The following is a 13,928-nucleotide window of genomic DNA, read 5'->3' as shown; positions in this document are numbered from 1 at the left end:
GGCTGAGCAGGAGTTGTTCCTTCCCCACTTCACTGCTAGACTCCCATCTTGGGTGGTGAGAGGCAATGCAAAGCCTTATAAGTGTACATGTACATAAACTCTGGAGGGTTGGGGGGAACCCATGCTCTGACTAAAGTTTGAGCATCCCCCTGATTTATCAGTTCCTGAGTTACAGCCTCCATTTCAGTCTCTAACAGGCATGTGATTTCCTAGATCACCTGGCCTCTTAACTCCATACGTTCCTTTATAGACACAAACCCCCCATATATGTCCCAATTTTCGTAAGTGCCAGAGCAGGGGTGCAAGATGTTACAGTGTAGGTAGATGTTCACCTTCTGTTTGTGTTCAGCCTTGTACATTACTCCTGTTAGTCCTCTACGGCTAACTCTTTGTGGGTCCGACCATGCTGGCTTAGCTTCCCTTTCCTTTTCAAGACATACACTGCTAGGTCTTCAGGGATGCTTTTCCTGGGCATTTTCTTCTTTCTCAATCAAATGTACGAACACCAGCGCCCCCACCAAACTCGCCTCTTTTCCTCTGTTTCTAATGAGTAAGCGTAATGTTTTTTGCCTCTCTGCATAGGAACTTTAACAAGGGTGCGGACCTCCAGCAAAGGATCAAATTCAGTCCCTTTCAGTAGTGACACGTGTCGCCATCTAATGGTTATTTAGTGAAACTGTGAAAAGAGATGGTCGTTCCCACCAATTTATGAATGGCAAAGTGGCCCCCCAAACCCTCATGCAATTTGCTCTAACCGGTTCACATGTTGCAAAGAGGCCAAGGACTGAACAGAGAATGTTTGATTTACAGCCGGGGTTCGTCTGGGATATGGCTGAGACACGTAAGCAGGGCAGTGTAGGGAAGCTTACGCTGCTGCACTGTAGATGACTGGGACTTCAGCATCCAGGGCTACCAACCCAGCTCCTGTCACAAGGTCAAAGGGGCAAATGCACAGTGGAACCATTCCGCCAAGCCCCTAACAAATGCACGCACAGGCCTTTCCCCGGTTTTTATATCACCTACCTACTGAACTACAAGCTTTCTGGCCACCAGCTTGCTGCAGTACGGGTGGTTACAGATGCCTGATGTTCATGCCATGCAATGAAAATTAATTGGGATATTTTCCTTTCCTTTCAGTATGCAGGGAAATGGTATGCCCTAGCAAAGAAGGACCCAGAAGGCCTCTTCCTTCAGGATAACATCTCTGCTGAATACACCATCGAGGAGGATGGCACAATGATTGCATCTTCCAAAGGCAGAGTGAAGCTCTTTGGGTAAGTGCTTGGCGAATCCGCCACTCGCGCGCCTGATTGAATGCATTAGTACGCCTTGTGACTGGGAACGTATCTGAGGCACATGATGTGACCTGGGTACCTTGTTCAAGAAGGAAAAGCTAATAAAGCTCAGTACGTTAAAACGTCAAACCTTCTGCTTCTAGGGTCCTGGCTTTATTTTCTATTTAGGCCACCAGTGACGATGAGTTCAAAGCCAGCCTGGTCTCTTTCGTGCCTGTCACAAAATCAACATGTATCTGACAGTCTGTGTTCACAGGCCCAGGACTTGCAAAGCTAAGTTTTCAATAATGGTAACAAGTCAATAGGTCCAGATGGAGTTTCTGAGTTTTAAGGAACCTAATGAACAAAAGAGTGAGCTATTAACAAAAAAAACTAAAAACAATTACTGTATTGAAGGTTTGACAGCGTTCAACCTGTTTATTTAAACGGAGGTCCTAAGAATTATACCTCAGGCGTAGCTTCTTTACAGAGACGCATGGCTAAGAAAATCATTAAATGTAGAGTGGCAAAGCAGTCCGGTGAGGGTAATGTCAAATAAACCAATGTAGCTTTTGGAAAGGCAAACTGCTTCTAATTGGTTAGATTTCCCTGAAAGATTTGGTGGTTGAAGGGGCCAAGTGGGTTTTATGTTAGTGGATTTTTCCACCTGACACTGGTTAGTCTTCTGTGGAAGACTCAAAAAGCCCTCAGATAATATGGGCGGGCACTGGATAGACAGATGGAAACAAATCTAAGATTTTTGCCTGTCACCTGTGGCTACTGTAAGGCATTACAGCTTGGTTGAGAGACTAAACTGAGTAGGAATAAATAGCTTTCTCGGTGTAGAAAGAAAAAAAACCTCAAGACCTTCCATAGATAAATACTAGCTCCAGTGCTGTTCAACATTAGCTAACAATATGGATGATGGGTGCACTGAGGTTCATGGAGGTTAAGTCCATTAATGGCTATTAGCCAGGATGGGTAAGGAATAGTGTCCCTAGCCTCTGTTTGTCAGAGGGTGGAGATGGATGGCAGGAGAGAGATCACTTGATCATTACCTGTTAGGTTCACTCCCTCTGGGGCACCTGGCATTGGCCACTGTCGGCAGACAGGATACTGGGCTGGATGGACCTTTGGTCTGACCCAGTATGGCTGTTCTTGTGAGGTGGTAAAACTCACTGACACAAACGTTAGGTTTGTCAAGAGAGAAGAATGGGCAGCACTCCAGGACGTTTGAGAAAAAGGCCAGGTGAAGTTCAGTAGACAAGTACTACATAATGCATGTGGGAAGGAACACATTCGGCTACTCAGAGTTGTAAATTGTGGGTAGCCTCTCAAGAAAACCGGGAAATCATCTGTTGCCATGAATGTATCTGCTTCATGGCTGAAGTTACACTCCTTTTATTACGTAGGCTTTAAGCATGCAACTCATCCCAGTGTAAATCCAGCAGTGGGACGACGGATTAGGGTCAGAGAACTCCTATCCTAGTGTGAGGGTGCAGCAAATTCTCCCTGCCTGTGATCAGACACTGGACAGTTCAGTCAGGGGGTTCTTGGCAGCAAACCATGGGAAAAGCTAGTGCAAGTCAGCCATTTGCGTGGTGGCCGTCGATTCCTCAGCAAATGAGCAGTAAAACCCACTCCCCACTGAGGTGGCACCTCCGCTAACAAAAGGATGGATGCATGGCAGAAAGAAAAACCAGGGGAGATCGTTTAGTAGGGAGGCTGCAACCTGTTGTAGGTGGCAGAGGACAGTTACCCTTCCCAACACCTCTTCTGTTCAGAATGTGTGTATGGGGAGGGAGAGGAGGGGAGTGTCAAGCGCAGGTATCTGCCCTGGGTCTGAACTGCAGGGAATGTGACTTGGAACCTGCTCTGGGGCCTTGGCTGTCCAGTCTCTTGCTCTTGAAAGTTCTTTAGCCTGCTTTCCCCATCTGACCACTACCGGTCCCAGGCCTGGCCCTGGTTGGCTTCCACTTCCCACTTGGACACCCTGTGGTAGCCGCACGGACATGTGGAGGGCAACTGAGAGGAGTGATGTGGTGGGATGAAAGCTTTGGCATCTGCCCAGGGGTCTGTCCTGACAGGGACCTACCTGTTCCTCCCCACCTTGTTGATCGTTGGGGCTCAGGTGACACCTGGGGAAAAGGCCTCTGCAAAGGTTGCAAGGGGTGGGTACAAGTGACACATCTCCACTCATTGTGAACCCTGTCGTATGGCCCTGACTGGCCTCAGAGCACTACGCTAGCTACCCTTTCCCCAGGGTAGGCCAGACCTCCCTAGAGGCTGCTGTGACTTGCAGCCGCTCTCTGCATGCTGAGCTAGTCCCAGACGAGTGTGCTACCCGTCACCTGCTCCTCCTGCGCGACTCAGGCCTCCGAGCTCCTCCTCCCGTACCCCACATCCTGCTGCTCTTCCCTCTAGCTTGCAGAATCTGACTGTCCACATGGCTGAAACTCGTCTCCTCCCCCGCCTATGGCAACAGCCTGCTCCCACCAGGCTCTGCGAGGTGTAGCGGACAAGAGCGCGCCCTCTGGCCAAAGCTCCCCCCACCTGAGCTCAGTGTGGAAAATGGGGAGCCAGAGGTGAAATGCAGCTTCCGGTCATTTTCAATGCCCCAGTCTACCTATGAGATCACATCTCTGGTGCCTGCTCTGCCAGCCACGCCCACCTTCGCTGTCCAGGAATCCATTCCTCCTGTAGCCCACTGGCATTGTTTTCCTGGCTCTCCTTATATAGGGAATTCCTGCCTTAAACTAGTCCATAAGGCTGCTACCCTCCCCACCCTCAAATTCCTCGAGAGACACTACTTATGACGCTCAACGGAAACCAAGCAACCGGCGATATCTCTTTGAATGATCAAGAGCCTTTAAGAGCTGCCTGCGGCCTGTACCATGCCCTTTCTTCACTGCCATTCTCCCTTGTCCTCTGCCTGCTTGAATCCTGTGGGAACAGCAGGAGCGGAGCAGAGACTCTTACGCTTATTTTTCTGGGCGGCACGTAGCGCAGTGGGAGTCTGATTTTTGTCTGAGCCATACTCCAATCCACTGAATGCATGTCCTGCTGTTTCTGGATGCACACGACTTACTCTGTGGTGTGGAGGTGGGTAGCAGATCCATCAGCTCTCTGCACTCCCAGCGCCACTCTCGAAATCCGTGCAGCCCACGACTCGTTCCTGCGTAGCGACCGGGAAAGGAGCACTGTGCTAGGATGTGGAGTGGCTTTTACTCAATGATGAACTATTTTGAAATGGGAACAGTGCCCATGGCCCTGCTAAGTCTGTCAGAATTAAGTCAGGCACCTGTATGAGTCCTGAACAGGGCTGTTATTTTGTGCATTGAAACATACACACTGTAGATGCTCATCCTCGGTCTCTCTGCTCCTGTTTCAGATTCTGGGTGATCTGTGCAGATATGGCTGCTCAGTACACAGTCCCAGACCCCACCACTCCAGCGAAGATGTACATGCGTTACCAAGGTCTGGCTAGCTACTTGTCCAGCGGAGGTGAGTGAATTTCATCCCCTTGGGTTAGCTGTGTTGGCTTGGAGCTCGTTGGTGTCGAGGCCTACGTGTTTCAATGGAGGAGCTGCCCAGACCGTTGCACTCATGTGGGACATTGCAGGTCACACAGGTTAGGGCGAAGTGCGTGAGAGCTGGGGACCCAGCAATGTTGAACGGGGGGATCTGGCTGTGGAATCTACTTTGGGAGACAACTCCAGAGGCTGATCTTTGGAGAACACTGCAAATCCTTGCTCCCCATTGCTTCTCTACCCTAACTAACCCCTTCTCCCCAAAACATGATGGGGAAGCCTACTCCAAGAAAAAGAGAGCTCTCTACCTCCCAAACAGAGACGAGCCAGAGACTCCCTTAAGGACCAAGCTATTACCAATTATTTTACAAAGGTGGGTCACAGCACAAAGCTGTAAAGTAGATGGGTATCAATACAGTTCTGGGCTGTCTGGACTTGGGAAATGATGTTTTTCAGGAGTCGGAGGTGTGCTTGCTCCTGTTAGCCTCTGCAGGCCTTCCCCACGCACAGCCTGGTAACTTGAGCTGTGCAGAGGGGGAGGGATTTGACACTTATCCCCATATCCTCCTACTAGCAGCTGGCCAAAGCAGCTGGGCGGGTGGTGATGGGAGGAAAATTGTATGGTTATTCCTTAGCTGCCCTCAGGATTGAAGCCCCACTCCCCAGGAACTCTTTGTGCCATGACAGGTGTATACACCTGCCTAATTCCCGCATGCACCTCCCACATCCCTTTCCCTGCTCGAGGACCCTCTGCAGTTGTAGTGGCTGGACAGGGTTCCCCATTAGTGAGTGCTGAAGGAATATCTTCCTAGTGCACCGGTAAATAAATTACATCAAAACATACTGGATGGAAGAACAAAGCTGTAAAAACAGGGGCAACATCTTAGGAAAACGAAAAACCTAGAAAGTGTTAAGCAACATTAATATAGTCATTACTGCTGGTCTGCCTGTGATATATTCCCAGACACACCCCAGGATGAAATGGAGTTAAGGCTAGAGGACATATCACTACTTTAGGTTAAACTAAATTGCAGGGATATTGTAATTATCCCAAGACCACGGATTATCGATTTAGGAAATTCAGATAAGGTTGAATTGTTAAGAAATCCAGAGGTGTATTTCCATATCTGTACTGCATGGGCATCCAGACGCCCTGCATTGTTCCAACAGACCCTTCAAACTTCCCATAGAGTTAAAGCTCCCTTAATTTTCTACCTAGGTTACGTTTCTTTTCTTTTCTGCTAGGATTAATTGTCCCTTTTTCTCTGTTACTCTCCATAATTGAAAGTTTTTCGTTCAGCAGAAATGCTCGTGTGCTGTAGTGACACTATACCAAACTTATTTAGCCTTAACTGTGGTTGCGGGCCCAGGTTAAACTGATTATTTTTTCTAGATCATTTACGCTTCTTCATTATTTCCCCCTCGCGGTGTCATGACCGGGCAGGGATAAGGTTGTTTGGGAGCCCTAACTGTGCATTTCCATACCCCAAAATGTTTCTTTCTTTCTTGAGTGTTAACTTTGTGGGCTGATAACACTTGGTTTGGAGATAATAACAGCCCAGCAATGCAGTTTCCCTAAACTGGTGATAAGTACTAAACTTTAATTACATTTTTATGTTGCTCATTTGGGAATCTCCTTGCTTTTTAAACTGAAAATGTTACCTCTTGCACTCCACTCTCTCTGTTATCCTATACACACACTCTAATTTCGCTCCCTTCACCTTCCCTCCACCCGATGCACCCGTGGAATTGCTCTGGTGCAACAGGTACCTTTTGTAGAGGTTTTTTTTTTTAGGATTAATCGCAATACTTTCCATTTGTCATCAATGCAAAATTTGTCAAATTGCCCCTTTCAAAATGGCCACCATTTCCCATTGTTCTCCACAGGAGTGAAGCAATAGCTGCCTGAAAGGAAAATGGCGCCCCCTATTCTGTAAGAAGGCAGAGACGCTGTCTCATTGACATGCAGAGCTGAGCACAAATTAGAATTTCGACCACACAGGAAATTGATATTTTGCATTTGGTTTTTGTCTCTACTAGAGTGAAAAGCCCAAGTATTAGAATGTCTTGCAGAACGTGATGTTCTGAAATTTCAATTTGGAAATATTAAAATGTTACATTTGGTTCCAAACAAGTTCAACAGTAAGCTAAGGTGTCACATTGCCTCATGGAAGTTGTCGTTTGGGTGACTCGTGCTCTCATTGCTCCCTGACTGAACTACATCTTCCTTGATGCCTTGACGCCAACGGAGCACCATGTGACATCGTCATAGGAGAGATCTTGGTTCATCATGGGAGATGTAATTAGTCAGTGAGCCCCAGCCCGTAGGGAATGGGGGACATGAATCACTCTAACGACAACTCCCATGAGGCACCGCCGCACTTTACGCAGATACGCCATAGTGTCAAGATGATTTGAAACCAATATTACAGCTTGGTTCAACAAACGGAAAAGTTTGTATTCAGCTCAAATCAACCAAGAACTAAATGTTTCGATTTTCCCACTAGAAAACTGCAAAACTCTGGCAAAATCTAAATTTTCCCACAGGAAACTTCAGTTTGGCAGGAACTGCATTTTCCATCAAATTCCTTTCACTGGAAAACTGCCAACCATCTCTGAGGAGATGGCAGCCATTTTGACAGAGGGCAGTTCTTCATTGAATTCTCTGTGCCTACCATTGTTCCCTTCAGTCTCTGCTTTAGGAGAAACTTCACTGAGAACAGAAAAAAATTACTATGGAATCTAAAAATAAATAAATATAACTCTATATCCTCAAGATTCCAGTACGTTTTAACTGAAAAGTTTTTTAAAATGGGCTAGTCTGCGATTATTAGCGGCAAAAAAGTCTGACACTGGATTTTAAATTTCTTAAAGGGCCCATTTTAACTGGTAAATTTCCAAGTGCTGTAATTTAGGGGAAGATATAACTTGTTCTTCGATGCTGAACCTCTGCTTCAAGTGCAAAACTCAACTCATGCTAATTACAGAATCACCGCTGCCACATCAATAGTTAGTGGAATTGCACAGAGAATTCCAAGAGCTGGCCTAATCCATAGAAGGAGAAACCAAATCCCTTCTCGGACTAATTTGTTTTAATGGGGCAGTCTTATAAATCTTTACTACTTTTATGCAAATTCTTGGACTAGAATTCTTGCTGGTTCAGGCCCTGTGTACATGATAAAGGCAGACTTGTGTCACAGGCTGTATCTGCATCTTGCTGCTGTTCCTAATTTAAATGAAACACTTTGACTTTTCTATACTGTCAAATGGTAGAAGTGAGGGTATTACAATGGCATCCTTCTCAAAATGGCCACAAACTGAGGGCAGCTGTGCCTTCAATCCCCTGGCGAACAATGGGTGATGGCAGTCATTTGGAGAGAGGGCAGTTCTTCATGGAATTCTGGAATGGATCATTGTATCATTCGGCATCTGCTGAGCTAGATGATTTTATGACTAATGGGAAAACATGACCAAGCTCTCCATTTCATCTGAACTCATTGAAATCTTGTGCCTGGTCTCCATTTAAACTCCTCTTTTAGAATCAATCTGGGGGGAGGGATAGCTCAGTGGTTTGAGCGTTGGCCTGCTAAACCCACGGTTGTGAGTTCAATCCTTGAGGGGGCCATTTAGAGATCTGGGGCAAAAAAATTGGATGATTTAGTTGGGGATTGGTCCTGCTTTGAGCAGGGGGTTGGACTAGATGACCTCCTGAAGTCCCTTCCAACCCTGATATTCTCTGATTAATGAAAGAGGCTGGTTTGGTCTGTTAATCAGATTAGAGGCAAAGTCTGACACTGGGTGCTAAAGGACCCATTTTTTATTTGAATTGCTAAACTAACAGATGTACTAGTAAATATATAATTTTTCTGGGTCATTGGTAAATGCTGTAATTTGAGAAGATACTAGATCAACTCCACTATACTTTTCATACATAAGTGAGTTTTGCACTTATAGCAGGGATTCAACCTCTTAACTGTAGAGTATCAACCAATGTCTCCATAACATATGGAAGAACCTCACTAATTTCAGTTGCATAGTCCACAGTGAATTACTGGATTCAGGAGTTATCAATTAAGGGCTCAATTCTGCATTCCTTTTTCACACAAAATTACTACTGAAATCAGTTCTGTGTGTGCTAAACATGGAGAATCAGGACCCAAATACTTTAGAAAAAAATACTAATTGTAAAAAAGCCCATTACTTAGACAATTAGTTTTGTTTTTAATACTTGATATCTAGCCAAGTTAATGAAAACCTAGGGAAAAAAACTTCATTACAACATACAGTATTGTAATAAACCCTTGGCATGAACAATAAGGTGTGTAGATTAGGAAGGCTCAACTGTGTTTCATCAAACAAAGCTCTTTCAATTACCCCATGGTCCAAGAATAGGCCTGTGACCTTCTGGTGCAAAAAGATGTTTCATGAGGCTTCAGTGAATCTTCTATACCCTAAGCCCCAGTTTTGTTCCCAGTGGTGTTTTGGACAGACTTCAGTGGAGCAGGTCCATAAAGGGGCCAAGAAAAAAAGTTTGGTGGTGAAAACCATTAAAATTCTTCCCATTCCAGGTAGAAGTTGAAAAGGGATTTTATAGTCGAAGGTCAGAAAGGATCATTATCATCTAGTCCAGGGGTCGGCAACCTTTCAGAAGTGGTGTGCCGAGTCTTCATTTATTCACTCTAATTTAAGGTTTCGCGTGCCAGTCATACATTTTAACATTTTAGAAGGTCTCTTTCTATAAGTCTATACTATATAACTAAACTATTGTTGTATGTAAAGTAAATAATGTTTTAAAAATGTTTAAGAAGCTTCATTTAAAATTAAATTAAAATGCAGAGCCCCCTGGTTCGGTGGTCAGGACCCGGGCAGTGAGAGTGCCACTGAAAATCAGCTCGCGTGCCGCCTTCGGCATGGGTGCCATAGGTTGCCTACCCCTGATCTAGTCTGACCTCCTGTGTACCACAGCTAATCACGGGGTGGACTGCATCAAGCCCGCCTCATGGCTGAACGGGTGCGTTTCTCACAGAAAGCCGTTCCATCCAGATGTCAGGACTCTGAGTGGTAGAATCCTTCATCCCTTCGGAATCGGTTCCAGTTGTTTCACTCACTCTCACATATGCGCGCACACACGCTTTGAAATTTGCTGACTTACCTTCCCACCACTGATTCTTGTCAAGCCTGAGTTCGCTAGATTGGAGTGCTCAGACATCTTCACCTATGTAGCTACCTACAGCCCATGACTAACGAGCTGTTCTAATATTTCAGGGGACAACTACTGGGTGATTGACACCGATTATGACAACTATGCCATTACTTATGCCTGCCGCAGCCTGAAAGAGGATGGCACTTGTGATGATGGATACTCCCTTATCTTCTCACGCAACCCCCGTGGGCTCCCACCAGCCATCCAGCGCATTGTGCGTCAGAAGCAGGAAGAGATTTGCATGTCTGGCCAGTTCCAGCCAGTGCTGCAGACAGGTACGCTAAGATACTAACAGACTCTTACTGTAAGAGTCAGCTGCATATTTCCTAATGCAACAAAGTCGTTGCAACCTAATTAACAGTTCTTTTGACAGCATTTTTGTATGCAATATTAAGTAAGAGTGTGGCTGCACAGTGAAAGACTTACAAGTTAAAAATGCCAGATTTAGGGTTGATGTGCAAACTTAATTCTGCCCCTTGTCCCCATCCTATGCAGTAATGAGGCTGATAATCCTGTGGAAAAACAGGATGTCACATCATTAGACCATCCTAATGGATACATACAAAAGGGCAGTTTTAAGGTTGCCTGGGCAACGGGAAGTCTGGCATTTCCTAACTTTCAAGTGTTTGACTTGGCCACCTAAATAAAGTCCTTCTAAGTGAGCTGCGACTCCCTGCCTGTACAAAGGGAAAAGGGAAAAACAGATTTCAGTACTTAACAGCCTCTCCCCATCGTGAGGCGCCAGCAGGGTTTGAAGCCTGAACCTTCAGCACAGACTGCTATAATTGGAGCTGCGCTTCCAACTGCATTAGCTGGCAGGAGGAGATGGCTGTTTCTCCGGGTGTGTTAATGAGTCACGTGCTGGATCTTGAGGGTGCTTGGGGAGCAGCCTAGCGTAGTTACCTTTCCTTTGAGCTGGGGACATTCTAGCCCCACATAGTGCCCGGGGGGGTGGGGGAACTGGCCCTTTGATGCCATGTGCTGGAGGACTTCTTGGTAGGGGACTTCTTCCTGGCTTGCTTACCCGACCTCCACCAGAGGTGTGGGACTTACTAACCCATGTGTGGTGCATGGGCTACTGAGGCAATGTGCTGAGTGGGGAGGAAGCCCAGCTCTGTGCACTTCCCTCCTCCCAGCCCCACAAAGTCCTGCTCTGGCAGGTCTTGGCCCTTCTCAGCGCAGTGGGGGCTGCAGACCTGGCTCTCCAGAATATTGGGTTGGGTTATTCAGGCTTGCGGTCAGAAACTCTTCCTGAAAATCCAAAGGAGAGGGAAAGGTGGCGAGCAGTTCATCTCCCCAAAATGCTGAACGGGTTGAAGACAAGGCACTTAAGTAGCCAGAGGGCTATTCCCCTCCTGCTTTTCAAAGGTCTGCTGCACACAGTGAAGTGGGTGAAAGCTTTCCAGTCAGAAGGGTGCAAAAATCTCTTAAAATGGAAAGTGTTAGATAACCTAAATATAGGGGGACCAACCAGCTCCCTCTTAAAAATAGGTGCTTCATTGAGAGTACAGATCCCAGCATGCAATGCTTCATTAACTGACAGTCACAGGACTCATTCCGTCACAAAGTAAGGTGCTATCTTTGGGCCTAATCTTGACTTGCAGCCCTTACTCAGGCAAAACTCTGATTGAAGTCAACGGGAATTTTGCCTGGGTAAAGTCTGCAGGTTCAAACTTTGTAACAGTGTTAAACTGCCCAGGTGTGAGTCGAGGAACAAACAGAAACAAGCTGAGGCAACGCAGCAGGAAAGCAGGGAAGTGTAAGCCAGGTTCACCCAAAGAGCTGACCCAGAGGCTTCTTACTACAAACTCTCATTGCTGGCTGTGGCTGAGAAAGGGGCACTGGTTACTGGGCAGGACGTCTGGTGCTAAATCGATATACTAGGCTGAGGTTATGGCCCTTTGTGGCTAGTGATGGCTGAAGTAACTTAGAGCAGCCTAAGGACTGCTCTAACACATTATGTGGCAGAGCCATGCACAGAGCAGGATCCAGACAGTGCAAGTGAGAGTTTTGGGCACTAACCCTAAACTCTGTTTTATGAGTACCCCCAAATTTCTGCAGCTGTAGCTGAACTGAGGATTAGAACACTGCAATGACTCTACAAATTCATTTGCATGGAATGGAAAAAATGAACTAAAGTTTTCTTTCTTTTTTTCTTTCCTTCCTTCCTTTTGCAGGTGCCTGCTAAGGAATTACACTTGTGATTCGATATCTAAGACCAGAAACTAGATCTCTGGGTCTTGAAGTTGTCAGTCTCTTAAAAATCAAATAGTTTGGACCAATGTTTTTTTCCTGAAAAACATGTTAAAATGTTGTTTTTTTGTAACCCGAGTGCAATTTTCAAAGGAATAACGTTAATGTGATATGTTTTTAAAAAAACCTCTAAACATGAATTTTGCTATCTACTGCCTGTCTCATTTAACCTAGCCTCATATTTTAATTTTTAAGTAACAAAGCCTGATGGGACAAGAAGGCGGATGTGAGATTGATAAAGTGTGATCCTCTCATTCCAAGTTAATACATTTACTGCTAGTAACTATTAGTGCTGAAATGCCCCAGTTGGGGTTGGGGTCCCATTGTGATGGCTGTTTCTAGTCAGACAACTGGCGTCAAACAAATTCAAACTAAGAACACAATATGGGATCACACAAGAGGCTGGCTTTCTAAAAGCTCACAATACTGAATCCCTGGTTCCTCTTAAGGGTTGAACAAGCTCAGCCTCATCAAAGCCCTGTGCAGCTGCTTGATCCAAGCTCCTGGCTACTAGTCCTAACAGTAGGTATCAAAATTCTTCCCACCACCGTCCTCCACCCTCCTGTCTCATCATCTGGGCCCAGGAGTTGCTTTTGTCTGTGCAGAGAGTCAGAGAAGTAATGGGTAGTAGACCGTTCCTCTTAGGAAGATGGGGGGGACCTGAAAAGGCATTTCTCAGTCACACAATTCCCTTTCCATGGGACATGACTGATCCTCAGATGTTAGTGGTTTTCTGTGAAGAAAGCTAAACCCACTGACTTGATATACCACCACGTTATGCTGACTCATGCAACCCTGTAGCAAGGGCATCTTTCTGTGACTAGTAATTACTTGGGATAAGATTGCAGCCAAACCAAAGTGCATGGTAAGACACTGGCACTGCCTAGTGCTTGGCAAATGACTGACTTTTCAGTTTGCTGGCAGTTGGGAACAATTGGGAAAAAGCTTGGTTGCAAATAGCATATAAATTCCTGTTAAAGGCTCTTCTAGCTTGAGTGTGGATAGTGCACCAGGAATGTGGTGAGCTCTCCCTAAAGGGTAAGCGGTTTGTTCTCCCCAAGCCCCTAGTCTGCATTGCCCCTGATATTTAGCTGTAATAGAAGTATGCTAGTTGAGGATAGCACAGTCTGTTCACTGCCCTCCAAAGAGAGTCTTCCATTGTCAGGAAGGGGAGAAAGATTGCTAAAGCTCATGTTTAAAGCCATGGGCAGAACCTAAACCGGAGTAGGAAATGCATAGATACTCCCGACCGGAAAACAATTTAGATACATACTAGTAACCTGTATGTAAACTACTGTTGTGTGTTCTGAATAAACTTACGCAGTCCGCCTGGTCATACTGGACTAATGCAGTAGTCAGTGGAATGATTTAACGCCTTACTAATCGCCTCTCTGTCCTTTAAGGTAGCATCAGGGATGAGTTGTGGCAACTTAGGACTCCATCTCAATTTATGAGACAAGCTGAAGTCTTAACCAAAGGAAGGTTGGCCTTTGGCGAAGACCCTTGGACCAATATGCCACCTTCTGGAAAACTGGGATCTTTAAGGCTCATACATAATTAGGACCTGGGTGTAGCCCAATTGGTGTATTGAGTATTGATTAATTTCTTAGACTCCAGTGGTTGGTAAGAGTTCAGTCTCCTAAACAGCTACAGCACCTGAAAAATTAT

At 45.8% G+C, this 13,928-nt stretch overlaps 1 protein-coding gene across 3 annotated transcripts in view; it reads left to right on the top strand.

The window, feature by feature from the left end:
• LOC135880253 (purpurin) overlaps window positions 1-13,596 on the top strand; it is a 39,295-nt gene extending 25,699 nt beyond the window's left edge. For 2 of the 3 annotated variants that reach the window (XM_065406483.1, XM_065406484.1), the window contains exons 3-5: window positions 1,138-1,274; window positions 4,666-4,778; window positions 10,070-10,299. In XM_065406483.1, the coding sequence (XP_065262555.1) occupies window positions 1,138-1,274; window positions 4,666-4,778; window positions 10,070-10,299 (480 nt within the window). Of the gene's footprint in view, window positions 1-1,137; window positions 1,275-4,665; window positions 4,779-10,069; window positions 10,300-12,184 lie in introns of those variants that run through there. The other variant, XM_065406485.1, reaches the window with a different exon arrangement.
• Window positions 13,597-13,928: the final 332 nt, after the last annotated feature.

The sequence above is a fragment of the Emys orbicularis genome, chromosome 6, assembly GCF_028017835.1.
Source record: "Emys orbicularis isolate rEmyOrb1 chromosome 6, rEmyOrb1.hap1, whole genome shotgun sequence".
NCBI classification, from domain to species: Eukaryota; Metazoa; Chordata; order Testudines; family Emydidae; genus Emys; species Emys orbicularis.
This window is presented reverse-complemented; position numbering and strand designations above follow the sequence as displayed.